The sequence below is a fragment of the Sinocyclocheilus rhinocerous genome, unplaced genomic scaffold, assembly GCF_001515625.1.
Source record: "Sinocyclocheilus rhinocerous isolate Xijiao unplaced genomic scaffold, SAMN03320098_v1.1 scaffold1585, whole genome shotgun sequence".
Taxonomy (NCBI): domain Eukaryota; kingdom Metazoa; phylum Chordata; class Actinopteri; order Cypriniformes; family Cyprinidae; genus Sinocyclocheilus; species Sinocyclocheilus rhinocerous.
Window position 1 is genome coordinate 27,275 of NW_015642871.1, and position 14,616 is coordinate 41,890.

The 14,616-nt window shown below is 36.2% G+C and overlaps 1 protein-coding gene across 1 annotated transcript; it reads right to left on the minus strand.

The window, feature by feature from the left end:
• Positions 1–420: 420 nt before the first annotated feature.
• LOC107756913 (probable leucine--tRNA ligase, mitochondrial) lies at positions 421–11,703 on the minus strand. Its single transcript, XM_016574240.1, has 4 exons — positions 11,668–11,703; positions 7,247–7,374; positions 2,895–2,982; positions 421–1,535 (listed from the first exon to the last, which is right to left on the minus strand). Exons 1-4 carry the CDS (start codon positions 11,699–11,701, stop codon positions 1,444–1,446), a joined length of 342 nt encoding a protein of 113 aa, XP_016429726.1. The 5' UTR covers positions 11,702–11,703; the 3' UTR covers positions 421–1,443.
• Positions 11,704–14,616: the final 2,913 nt, after the last annotated feature.

Here is a 14,616-nt window from a genome sequence, read left to right on the forward strand (position 1 = left end):
AAATAATACTTACAAATACTTAGAAACATCAAGTAACATTGAATTAGGTTTTTTTTTTTTTTTAAGTAGAAAGACTGAAATGCATTTTCTTTGGAAACATACTCTAATAATCTTTCTTTTATGTACAGAAAAATCATTTTTACAGTGTTTTTACATATTATCTAGAATTACTATGAAAAAAATTTAAATTCTGTTATCATTTATTTACTCACCCCTGTTTTTGTTACCAGTTTTGGTCACCATTGACCATCATACAGACAAAAAACACTAAGACTTTCCTCAAAATATCTTATTTTATGTTCCACAGAACAAAGAAAGAAAGTTCAAAGAAGCAAATTCAGATCTGCCTCCATCCATTCAGCAACCGATGCACAGAATCAAGTCTATGTCCTACTTTTTTTTTTGTTTTTTTTGATAAACCGCTTCAGTCACATGCAATTCGCAATTTGGGCAAAAAAAATCTGACGCGACTTCAATGTGCATGTGCATTATATGAAATGGCTTGAAAAACACTATTTATGATGCCATTTTATTTCTGCTTTGCATTTGCATTTATTCATTTAGCAGATGCCTTTATCCAAAGATCCACTCCAAACTTTACTTGCTTGTTTATTATCAAAGCATAAACTGGTAAAAGCGCATGCGCATTGATGCATAGAAATGTGTATATGTGTAAATAAGTATGTTGGAAGTGATTCTTATTGGTTAATACGTAGATGCACAGAGTTGCATCAACAATTTCTCAAATTTTGTTTTTGTGTAAATTGTTATTGTTTTCTACCTCACCCTAAAAAAAATTTTTCTCAGTGTACTTGTGATGCAGCGTCCCCACTGAAATCATTTGCTTGACAGTGTTTGACATTGTGTGATCTTCAGTGTGTACGTGCTCTAACACCACAGCCAGGATGTTAAAAAACTAAAGACTCCATACAGGACAGTGAGTCAGCTACAGTAAGTGAGTGTTTGATGAGACGCTGGTTATGAGACCCAGCAGGAATCCCACTGTTGTCTGAAAGCACAGCATGACCTCCACATCTCCATTTCAGGCAGTGCAGGTCTGTCAGAGCAGAGGTGTTGTAATGTCAGGCTAAAACTGGGCGTTCAGAAATAGCTCGCTACAAAACACTAACACCGCCAGACCGGCCTGGAGTCTGAGGTGACGAGGGCTGAGAGGTGGGGCTGGGTACAAAAAATGTATCTCATAAACTGAAAATCGCCTAAAATCCTCTTTATTTAGCAGCAAAGAGCGAAGCCGTTTTCATTTTCAACTCAAAAAGAACATCTTGTAAAACTGAAAAAAATTACTCAGTACACCATTGTCCTTCTTTGCTTCCTTTTCAAAAAATCCTCAACCAGCTGTTTTCCTGACGTGGCTCTGTGGATATCAGAGTCTTTTCACGTACGGTTCTTTCTGAAATCAGAACCCCTGTAGGGCACATCATGTCATTCGTCCTCCAGGAAGTAGATGAGGGCCGTTCTGGGCGAGAGGATGGCCTTCTTAATGACCTGCTCAGAGAGCAGACGGACACCCAGAGGGCTGTTCAGCACCAGTTCCTGAACCTTCTGTGCGTCCTGAGCCACTTCACGAGGTACAGATACACTCCCACACGCCTTATTATTGATCTGAGGACAAAAAAAGAGAGAACACTGATGACATCTGAAAGGTTAGAAACTGAAGATAATCAATTAAACAAGTGGTTTTACATTTTGTTATTTTGAACCAAAAACAGGCAAAAGTCTGACTGATGCAAAACAATGACAAACTAAATTTTGACATTTTATGGAACCTGTTTGTTCTCTAGATTCGAGTTCTTCACAGTAAGTCTAGGGATTTTTTTTTTTTTTTTGCCCATTTGATTGTCCGTCAGATAAAACTCATGTTGTGGGAAGTTGAGAGTTGTTTTCTTACTGGCCCAACTTTCAAAGAGCTTTTCATGGAGAAGACAATCCAAAAACCATTGAAAGAAAATTTGAGATTAGAGTTTAGAGAAACAATTTTACATGTGCACCATGAACTCAATGTCTGTATTGTGGTCTCCAGATGTTTTTTTGCTTGCTTATTTTTTATTAAAAAAAAAAAAAACTGACACAAAACATTTTTTTTCACCAAAATCTAGGCTCAATCTATTTTCTAAACTCTCAAGGCTTTGCAAAAGTGACACCCTGTCACTGCAACTGAAAGTTGAGAAAAGTGCTTTCAGAAATCAATATGCTTTATTCCTGCCTGGTTTAAAATTTTACTGGGTAAAATGGTTTTCCTCTTGATCAGCAGTAGTTTTAGTTTTTAAAACTGTGTGTTAAAGTGCTTATGCCATATCCTGGGATGACTAAACAAAACCTTTAAGGGTGGATACCTTCCTTCTGCATCTGCTGTGTGTGGGTTTGTGTGAAACTAAAGCTGGTCTTCTGATGCATCTGCTCCTCAGTGTGTCTGTGGTGAAATGAAACGCACCCAGACAGCTGGACTGCATCATGGGAGAAAATCATCCCTGTTATTATGACTCCCAAAGTAGTTCAGCCACCCGCACAAAGCAGGGGATTCCCTAAAATACTAGCAGGCTGGTGCCAGCCTGAGGCCTGGCAGAGAGCGGGCGCAGCAAAGCCTTCTGGGTTGTACTATTTCAACCGAGTATGAAGTAACATCTCCATTTGGAGATTAATTTCCTGATTTTATTCATCTTTGTAACTGTTATGGTAGCTACGTCTTTATCTCATGTTGCCAGATGTGTACTGTGTGTGTCAAAAAAAGTGGGTGAATACAAAAAACATGAAAATTTAACATTTTTCTTTTTCTTAATTTGATTTACAGTAGTTGAGCTAGTTTGACATCAACTGCATTCAGGTGAATATCTGGCAACAGTAGATTGTCTCAGAGAGCAGACGGACACCCAGAGGGCTGTTCAGCACCAGTTCCTGAACCTTCTGTGCGTCCTGAGCCACTTCACGAGGTACAGATACACTCCCACACGCCTTATTATTGATCTGAGGACAAAAAAAGAGAGAACACTGATGACATCTGAAAGGTTAGAAACTGAAGATAATCAATTAAACAAGTGGTTTTACATTTTGTTATTTTGAACCAAAAACAGGCAAAAGTCTGACTGATGCAAAACAATGACAAACTAAATTTTGACATTTTATGGAACCTGTTTGTTCTCTAGATTCGAGTTCTTCACAGTAAGTCTAGGGATATTTTTTTTTTTTTTTTTGCCCATTTGATTGTCCGTCAGATAAAACTCATGTTGTGGGAAGTTGAGAGTTGTTTTCTTACTGGCCCAACTTTCAAAGAGCTTTTCATGGAGAAGACAATCCAAAAACCATTGAAAGAAAATTTGAGATTAGAGTTTAGAGTCCGATTAGAGTTAAGCCGGTCGGCGTGGTAGCCCAGGTGCACATAGATAGTAATACATGCGGTTCACATGGCTCTTCGGAGCAGCAGCAGTACATTTGTCTTGTCGATAGATCTACTTTGTGGGGGATGTCTTGTTCTGTTCCTGTCTGTTAATCTTCATGTGTGTGGGTGGGCACATGTATGTGTGCTGATGCAGTTATATCCTTATACTCAGCAACAAGCACATATTGGCTTGTATTGTTCATTTCTGTGTCTCCTGCTTTGTGGGGGGTTATTCATGTATGTTATATGTGCAGCAGCAGCAGCAGCAGCATGCTCACAGCAGCATGTTGTGTATGAAACACATTTTAGATATATATAAATAAAAAAGTATAGATAAATTGAAAGAAAAAAACAATTTTACATGTGCACCATCAACTCAATGTCTGTATTGTGGTCTCCAGATGTTTTTTTGCTTGCTTATTTTTTATTAAAAAAAAAAAAAACTGACACAAAACATTTTTTTTCACCAAAATCTAGGCTCAATCTATTTTCTAAACTCTCAAGGCTTTGCAAAAGTGACACCCTGTCACTGCAACTGAAAGTTGAGAAAAGTGCTTTCAGAAATCAATATGCTTTATTCCTGCCTGGTTTAAAATTTTACTGGGTAAAATGGTTTTCCTCTTGATCAGCAGTAGTTTTAGTTTTTAAAACTGTGTTAAAGTGCTTATGCCATATCCTGGGATGACTAAACAAAACCTTTAAGGGTGGATACCTTGCTTCTGCATCTGCTGTGTGTGGGTTTGTGTGAAACTAAAGCTGGTCTTCTGATGCATCTGCTCCTCAGTGTGTCTGTGGTGAAATGAAACGCACCCAGACAGCTGGACTGCATCATGGGAGAAAATCATCCCTGTTATTATGACTCCCAAAGTAGTTCAGCCACCCGCACAAAGCAGGGGATTCCCTAAAATACTAGCAGGCTGGTGCCAGCCTGAGGCCTGGCAGAGAGCGGGCGCAGCAAAGCCTTCTGGGTTGTACTATTTCAACCGAGTATGAAGTAACATCTCCATTTGGAGATTAATTTCCTGATTTTATTCATCTTTGTAACTGTTATGGTAGCTACGTCTTTATCTCATGTTGCCAGATGTGTACTGTGTGTGTCAAAAAAAGTGGGTGAATACAAAAAACATGAAAATTTAACATTTTTCTTTTTCTTAATTTGATTTACAGTAGTTGAGCTAGTTTGACATCAACTGCATTCAGGTGAATATCTGGCAACAGTAGATTGTTACACATTGTTCTGCTTGGTTCAGATTTCAGAAATGGTGAAAAGAAAATTCATAAAATCGTCTGAATGCAGAACCAGCCAATGAGAACATATGTGACCCTGGAGCACGAATGCAGTCTTAAGTCGCTGGGGTATATTTGTAGCAATAGCCAACAATACATTGTATGGGTCAAAATTATCCATTTTTCTTTTATGCCAAAAATCATTAGGATATTAAGTAAAGATCATGTTCCATGAAGATATTTTGTAAATTTCTTACCGTAAATATATCAAAACATATTTTTGATTAGTAATATGCATTGCTAAGAACTTCATTTGGACAACTTTAAAGATGATTTTCTCAATATTTTGATTTTTTTGCACCCTCAGATTCCAGATTTTCAAATAGTTGTATCTCGGCCAAATATTGTCCGATCCTAACAAACCATACATCAATGGAAAGCTTATTTATTCAGCTTTCAGATGATGTATAAATCTCAATTTTGACAAATTGACACTTAAGACTAGTTTTGTGGTCCAGGGTCACATATAACAATGGAGTCAAGCTATAGCAATAGAGCAAAGACATGAAAGCTCCTATGGATCTGCTTGACATTTTATTCCACTATTCTGACTTTCTCACAATTCTGACTCTCTTTTTTCGAGTTAAATCTTGCAATTATGAAATTTTTCTCAAAATTGCAGGTTTATCATAATTCAGACGTTTGTTTTCTTGGAACTCTCAGTTTACGTCTTGCAATTCCGACTTTTTTCTCACAATTTGTTCACATGGACAAAAAGCACACATTCATGGTTAATATTCCAAAAAATATCCCAAAAAACTCAAACCTAATTAGTTTTGAATTACGTGATTCAGAATTTATTAGAACTGAGAACTCAGAATTGTGAGATGTTACCTCAAAACTGTATGAGATTTAAACTCGGAACACTGAGAAAAGTAAGAATTGTGAGATGCAAACTCAGAATTCATGCTGTAAACGGCTTCAATAGCTAACAACACAATACTTTTATGTGCTCCATACAATATAAGCTCAAGAATTTTTTAGTACACAGACATTCAAAAAATGAACTCATTTTATCTATACTTTACTAACCATTTCCCATCCGTCATCTTTTTTTTAATGGATTCTGGGATTGTCTTCTCCATTAAGAATGCAATTCTGCAAGTGATGCTGTCTTGGATTTTGGACAAAACGAGACATTAGAAGGTAGCATAAATGTACTAATTTATACCAATGACAGATGCATGAGGGCAAGTAGAGACACACATTTGCCCAAGTCCTCAAAAGACAGTCATGCAAAGAAGATTTTAGCCCCAGATGGTTCAAGTCTGTAATAATCGTTCACTCGTCACGTCAAATTCAGAGGCCAATCCCTTCACACACATGCACAAATTACAGACAGACTGTACTGAAATACAGGCTTTTAAATTGGAGGTAAACACTTTCCCTTTGCCACTTTCCCAGAGAACATCCTGTACCGAATATTCTGCATACAAACATCCCGATGACAAGAAAATACCGCAAAAATACTGAGATACCGATTCGTTTGAGAGAAGGTTGTGTTTGCTAAATCCTGCATCACTATAATAACTGATCATGCTTAAGGCTATAGTCATTTAGATCAACTCCTAACACTAAGTATTTAGTAAAGATGTAAAGTACACAGAACAGCCTAGACTTGTGGAAGTGATTTTTTTGCAAACAAGCACCGCTCACATTGTCCCAGGGAACAAATGAAATTAAAGGTATAGTTCACCCAGAAATTTCCTGTTCATTTACTCACCCTCAGGTCATCCAAGGTGACTTTTTTTCTTCAGTAGAATTCTAAAATAGATTTTTAGCTGAAACGGTGTTCCTTGGTGATTCATACAATGCAAGTCAATGCCTGCTGTCACTTTGAGAGTCAAAAAGCATATCATGCAACACAAAATTAATCGCTCCTGATGATATATTGAGGTCTTATGAAGCGGAACAATCAGTCTGTGCAAGAAACTGAACATTATTTATGTGGATGTTTTACATGAGACGTGTACAACATCCACATTTCATGTCATTATAGGGTGTTTTATATGATTGTGTATACATGATGTAATTGTATGATTACATAACTGGTGAATCTGTTATTTGAATCAGTTCATTGAAACAAACGGTCCAAAACAACCAGTTTCTGGAAAAGAATCACATTTCTCTGTTTGTCTGAGGCTCTGGATTACAGGTAGTAATGTTGTAAATAATGTTCAGTTTCTTGCACAGACTGATTGTTTCACTTCATAAGACCTCAATATATCATCAGGAGAGATGGGTATTAATTTGTGTTGCCTGTGATGCTTTTTTTTACTCTTAAAGTGGTGGTAGCCATTGCATTTTATGAATCATCCAGGATCACAATTTCAGCAAAAAAAAAAATCTTTAAGGAAAAAAGTAACCTATGTCTTGAAGGGCTTGAGGCCGAGCGCATTAACAGCAAATTTTAATTTCTGGGGGAACTATCACTTTAGTTTTTGTCCAACATCAGCTGTGGATTTAATTTCCTCAAAGGCAACATTCTTCAAAATAATGCTGTAAATAAAATGTATTTGGGGTGTTTTCAGTGTGTGTGTGTGTGTGTGTGTGTGTGTGACATACCCGTATGGACAGCTGCAGTGTGTCAGGTGTTTGTAGGTACTCTGGATCCACACTAGGCCATGGCTGCTGAAGCACACTTCCCTTCCCCGACAGCACACTTCCTAGAGGATTCCTCACCTGAGACAAACCTGAGAGAGGTTTCAGGAAACTGTCACATAGTCTGAACACCAATAATCTATTAATACTTAATCAAATTAATCATCATCAGGCTTTTTTGGCTCATATATAGTAAGAATACAGAGCTCATACATTGAGGATTTATTATTATTTATTATTACATTATTCATTATTTATAATGAGCAAAAATATGCAATTTTTGAGCACTTGCAGGTATTTATTTAGCCAAAAAAGATGAAATTCTGATAGCTTGTAATGTAAATCAATGAAATCTTTAAAACAGTATAGCAGACATAGTACATAATGATATAAATACCAGTTATGACTCTATATCTCCCAATAATGTCTTAGTGATATTTAAATGCTTTGTTTTAATGATCAAAACATATAATGCAATGCAATACAATGATGATTGAGAGATGAACAAATACACATTCCTCAAAAGCCTGATGATCATATTTGAGACTCACATTTGAACATGATTTTTCCTAAAACCTATGCATGGATAATCAAGTAAAGCTAAAAGTTGCTTCAGCCCAGTATGTGTTCATCTTGAAATATTACAAACAATATAAAAGTTATGTTTATTTGATACAATTCAGTAAAGATATAACAGCAAAAAGACACGGGAAGCACATTCTGAAGGTGGATATTTGCACAATTTTGCTAAAAGGCCTCAATCAAATGACAGAAGACGTAGTAGATTTGTTTACAGCAAAGTTTTGTTCATTTACAGGCTTTAAAAATATGATAAAGTATGCTTTATAGAGTTAAAGATCCACTAATGTCACCAAACTGGACAGCAAAAGCAATAACTGTTTTGTAACAAGGCAGAGAATGATCCAGCACATAAACAGGCGTCCGAATTTAGAAACCTGTGTCTGACCTCAGCATGGCCTTCAGGAAGGATGTACACTTCCGCTTGTCCTTAGCGTGTGTGCATAAGTACAGGAGGAAGTGGGACAAGAAGGAATAGTTCACCCAAAAATGAGATGAGTTCTGACATTATTTACTATCCTCATGTTGCTCCATGCTGTTATATTGTTTCTGTGGAACATTAAGGTCCTCTAAATCCATGAGAACACACACACACACACACACACAAACATATCCTTAACAAGCAACGTTTGGTCACATAGTTACACATCTTCTGGTCAGCATCAGTCAGTGTTATCAGAGCATGTGGGCATGTTCATTTTTCCTTACGGGACAAACACACAGTGTGTGTGTGTGTGTGTGTGTGACAATAGCAGGATGTGATGGAACGGACAACAGGGGCCAAGAGTTTCCTTTTTTCCCCTTCACCACTAGTATTTCCACGACTTTTCTCCCAGCTCACAATTATTCACTTTCATCCTCAGTCACTTTTTTTTTCTAATAGCATCGTACTAGCAATTTTGTATTGTCATCAGAATGTACCAATCCACACTATTCAGAGTTGAACTGGGAATGCCCAATTAATAATTATTCTTGAACTGAATGTGTTTTGATGATGCAAAATTAATGCTGAATTAACAAATCACCCATAAATGTTATCATACACAAAACACACATGGGGTATTTCCAGAAATAATTTTTGTGACATTTAACGAAATATGTCTAATCTTCTGTGAAAAATGCATTCTATAAATCAGAGAAGAAATTTTCATCAGTGTTGAAGGTAACACATTACAAGTAACACAAGTTATGTAATCAGAATTACTTTTTTTAAGTAACTAGTAACGTAACACATTACTTTTTAATTTACAACAAAATATCTGAGTTATTAGTAATTAGTTATGTTACTTTGTTTCCTCACTTATTGACTGACAGCTATCATTTCCCCATGTTGTTAGCCTTTACAGCTGCCAAAAATATAACTTTTGGGTTTTTTGTTATTAAGAAAACAAATAAGTAAGCCCAGCCCAGGTGACAAAAAGTAATGCGAAAGTATTGCAATGCATTACTTTCCATAAAAGTAACAGTAAAAGTAATGTAACTTTTTTTATAGAGTAATGCAATATTGTAATGCATTACTTTCCAAAAGTAACATTCCCCAACACCGATATTCAAGATTAAATACATTTTTAAAATATACAAATATTTTTGTTGTCTGTGTTGAATTTCATTGAATTGTAATTCAATACATACAATTCATCTTCCTGTGAGGCAGGACCAACTATAAAACTATACAAATTCAACTAAAAGGAAACCAATTCGTAAATGGCACTGCCATCGAAATCAATACATGTTGTGGTACATGAATATGGTACTCATTCAATCCCAAAAAACACCATCAGTGTATCATGGACAGTGTTGGGGAAAGTAAAAGTAATGCATTATAATATTATGTTACTACATAAAGTAACTAATTGTGTTACTTAGTTATTCTTTATGGAAAGTAATGCATTAAGTTACTTTTGCATCACCTGGGCTGGGCTTGCTTATTTGTTTTTTAATAGCAAAAAACCCAAAAGTTATATTTTTGGCAGCTGTAATGTAGGGATGGGCGATATCTTATCATTTGCGATATAGCGGTAAAAATTCTCCCCACAATAAGAATTAGTCTTCCCGCGATAATAACAATAAAGTCTAGTTGTTGACATATTTCTGTGTGCGACGGTGCGGAGCGACATCGCGGAAGGCGGACGTAAAATTGAGGAGGAGGCCATGTCGATTAACATTGCATTATAAATATACTTTCCTTATAAAAATACCCAAGATGGAAGAACACAGATAAACCATATATTTTGTGCAATCGTATGTTTATTTTCCTCAAGTTTCATCAGTTAAAATGTCGCTATCTCCTTTGTGCGTTTTATTCAGCGATAACTGACACACCTTCCTGGAGCGTCGTCAGTAGTATTACTTCTGCTATGCATATGTGGAGTTTCTGTGCAAGAGCGCCCTCCGGCTTCCAGTATGAATTAAACGGTCTTTACATTACGTGTGTACTCGTTAATGCTCACAACTAGACTTGTGCTGGTATTCGGTAATGCGATATATCACGGTAATGAATATGCACGATATTGTTATCGTGGGCACTTCTAAATACCGTGAATAATTATATATTACAAATTATTCCGAATTTTGAATGCATTTTACTACTCACAACACCCTATTTGGGGTAAAAATAGGAAAGATAATACTTTTCTCTAAAGAAACAGGATTCCCTGAATTATCGTCATTGATATCGTTATCGCAATAAATACCAGAAATATTGTGATATATTTTTAAGCCCATATCGCTCATCCCTACTGTAAAGTTTCTTTCACACCAAAAGTGAAATGAATAGGCCTCGGGCTGAAGGAAGTTTCTCAGCCTCTGCACCTCACTCTCGATTTCTCTCAACACATTACAGAAGAGATGTCAAAGTAACCTGCATTACTTAATTTAAAAAGTAACTCAGATATTTTGTTTACTTTACTATGTACTTGGAAAAAGTCATCTGATTATGTAACTCGCGTTACTAGCAATGATTTACCCCCAACACTGCTCATGGACCCGTCACAGGGTCAAATACAAATACAAGTATTCTTATCAATTCACAGCGCAGATATTCACCAGGAACATGAACAATAGCTGCAGTGTGGAGTAAATGACAGCACAGGGAACAGTGAGGGGGGCTTGTGTACAGTATGTGTGATACGTGCAAAGCTTCATGCTTGCATATGTTAGGGTGTAACGGACTTTTTCAGGATTAGATAAGCTGCTAAATGGACATGTTTCCCTGAAGGTTAGCATCCACCCATCTGACCTGCTTCTTTTAATGTTCCAAAAACACCATGAAACCGGTCCAGTATAGAAGTCCTTATTAACTATATATGCATCCTATCAGTTTAATGCAAACTTGGCAGGAACGGCCTCATGTACTGTATTTGAATAAATGCAAACGAGAATAAGATTTCAGAGCAATTGTGAAGAGGAAGCTTTTCAGTGAATAACAACTTCAATTTCAGCTACACTCTTAAAAATAAAGGTGCTTCACGATGCCATAGAAGAACCTTTTTTGTCTAAATGGTTCCATAAAGAACCTTTAACATCTGAAGAACTTTTCTGTTTCACAAAATGTTCTTTGTGGCGAAAGAAGTTTCTTCAGATTAAGAAAGAGATGGTTCTTTAAAGAACCTTTGATTGAATGGTTCTTTGTGGAACCAAAAATGGTTCTTCTAGAGGTTTTAGCACACAAGACACTTTCGTTTTTCTAGCTTTATAGTGTCCATCCACCGTTACCTTCAAATAACAGCTTTGGGAACATGAGGAGTAAATGATGACAGTATTTTCATATTTGGACATACTGAGGTGGACGTGTGTGTGTGTCATACCTGCCCAGAGTTCAGAAGCTAAGTGTGGACACATGGGTGATCACACAGAGCGATGCCAAACTCCACGCTGTGCAGAACCACCCGAGACGAGGCTGCTACGGTAAGAGAGCAGAAAACACAATAAAAAGTTCAGAAAGCTCAATCAATCATTTGGATTTCCAAGCACATTATTCTTGATGATTGTTGATGACTTACTGAGAGTGTGTTGGTCAGGCCCATGAGCCGAGAGATGGCCGCATTAAACAGGAAGGCGTCTGTGAAGGGACCTGTGACCTGTCAACAGAATAACATGGCTTAACTTCATTCAGCACAATGTTAGATATCAGTTTCCTTCAAATATACACTAAAGTTCAAACGTAAAAAGTTAATACTTTAATTAACCAAGGATGCATTAACTTGATCAAAAGTGACAATAAAAGCATTTATAATGTTACAAAGGATTTCCATTTCAAGTAAATGCTGTTCTTTTGAACTTTCTATTCATCAAAGAACCCTATGAAGCATCAAAAATTATAAAAAAAATAAATAAAAAAAAACTTTTATACAGCAAGGATGCATTTGAATAAGTGACAGTAAAGACATTTGTAATGTTACAAAATTTCAAATGAATGCTGTTCTTTTGAACTTTTTTACTGTATTTGTCAATGTTGTATGTATCACAGTTCCCACAAAAATATTCAATAATTCAATAATCAGAAGTGTTTGTTGAGCAGCAAATCAGCATATTAGAATGATTTCTGAAGGATCATGTGACACTGAAGACTGGAGTAATGATGCTGGAAATACAGCTGCGCATCACAGGAATAAATTACATTTTACTATATATTACAATAGAAAACACTTCTTTTAAATTGTAATATATTTAATATTTTTTATCAAATAAATGCAGACTTGATGAGCGTATAAGTGACTTTTTTCAAAAACATTATAAAAAAATACAAAATAAACTTTATGACCCCAAACATTTTTTAAAAACTATGTGCTATTTTGGTGCTTTGTAAGCATGTAAGCTCACCAAACTAAATTCTGAGTATCAGTTGTGAGTCAAGCCTCCGGAGTGCGTCATGTTGTGGCATGTGTTGCTGTCTATGTAGAGCATTTCAGTTCGGTCACTTCGGATGTTTCTTAGAAGACAGTTGCCTATGAAGGTAGCATACAGCGAGGCAGCTCACTAGGTTTCAGAGCTTGAATGTCACAAGGTGCCTCATTACTCCCTGACATGAATAAAGGGATGAGGATGGAGGTTTATTCACTGATCGTGTGAACACATGATCTCTGCTGCTGGAAGCTGCTCTTTTGTTGTGCTATGAGACTAGATCGATCAGGCAGACTCCACATCAGAACGAAAAGAACAACAGCTATCCTCCCGAGGCCCTGACCCAAGGAAGGATAGAGCTGATGACAGCGGCTTTTCCCGGCAGAAGATCAATGATCGTGAGGCTCAGCGGCTCTGTACAGTCCAGGCCCTTTTAAACCAGTGCAAAATCAATCCCGGCCCTAGAGAGCCTGTTTATACACACTAAATATACACATTCCACATGTAAGATCACTTTCCCACTGTATGCAGCCTTTTGTTCAAGAAATAGTTCACTTAGAAATTAAAATAAAGCAGTAAAAACAGTAATATTGTGAAATAATATTACAACTGAAAATAACTGTTTTCTATGTGAGTATATGTTAAACTGTAATTTATTTCTGTGATGCGCAGCTGAATTTTCAGCATCTAATTTTCAGCATCCAGTCTTCAGTGTCACATGATCTTCAGAAATCATTCTAATATGCTGATTTGCTGCTCAAGAAACATTTCTGATTATTATCAATGTTGAAAAAAAAATTTTACACTCACTTTTGGTCAATTTAATGCATCTTTGCTGAATAAAAGCATTATACAATGTATATTGATGGCTCTGTGACGAATTGCTTTTGCTTTTGATGAAAGCGTCTTCTAAATGCTTAAATGTTTTAAATGTAAAAAAAATATATATATAATTGAACCAATTTCAACTTTTGGAAGTTTTACGAGATTCAACTAGACAAGATTTTAAAAATATGACTTAAAATAACTTGTATAGCCAATTTGATACTTAAAGGGATAGTTCACCCAAAAATGAAAATTCTGTAAAAGTTTATTTCTTCTGTTGAACACAAAATAAGATATTTTGGAAAAGAATGAAAAAAAATTTTGGTCCCTAATTTACTTCCACAGTATTTTTTTTTTTCCATACTATGGAAGTCAATGGGGACCACTGTTTGGTTACCCATATTCTTCAAAATATCTTCTTTTGTGTTCAACACAAGGTTTGGAACAACCTGAGGGTGAGGAAATGATGACAGGATTTTCATTTTTGGGTGAACTATCCCTTTAATAATGTTTCATTTGAAGTAAATGGAAATGTTTTACAGTGTTCAGATGTCACCGAACATACATTCTGCTTTGATTGAAAAGAGGTGTTATTTTGTTGGTATTGGTGCTTTTCAAATTAATTACAAGCCAAACATATCAAACAAAACAAAGAAACTCTACCAGAATGGAACAAATATAGATGGGTGATGCAGTGACCCTCACTGGTCAAAGAGTGAAACACATTACCATTTCCTCAATACTAGTTAAAGTGGTCATATCAACTGGTTTGGTTGGTTAGCATAACCTATTAGCCTCTGCTGCTAGATGCTGAAACTACACCTTCTGCAGCAAATGCTTTTCTACATTCAGGGCCATTCAAAAGTACCTGCATATCCTGATTAAAGTTTTCTGCAAGCAACATACAGTTTCATATTTCAGTCATTATATGTGACCCTGGACCACAAAACCAGTCATAAGGGTAATTTTTTTTATTTTTTTTATTGAGATTTATACATTGAATTAATAAGCTTTCCATTGATGTATGGTTTTGTTAGGATAGGACAATATTTGGTCGAGATACAACTATTTGAAAATCTGGAATCTGA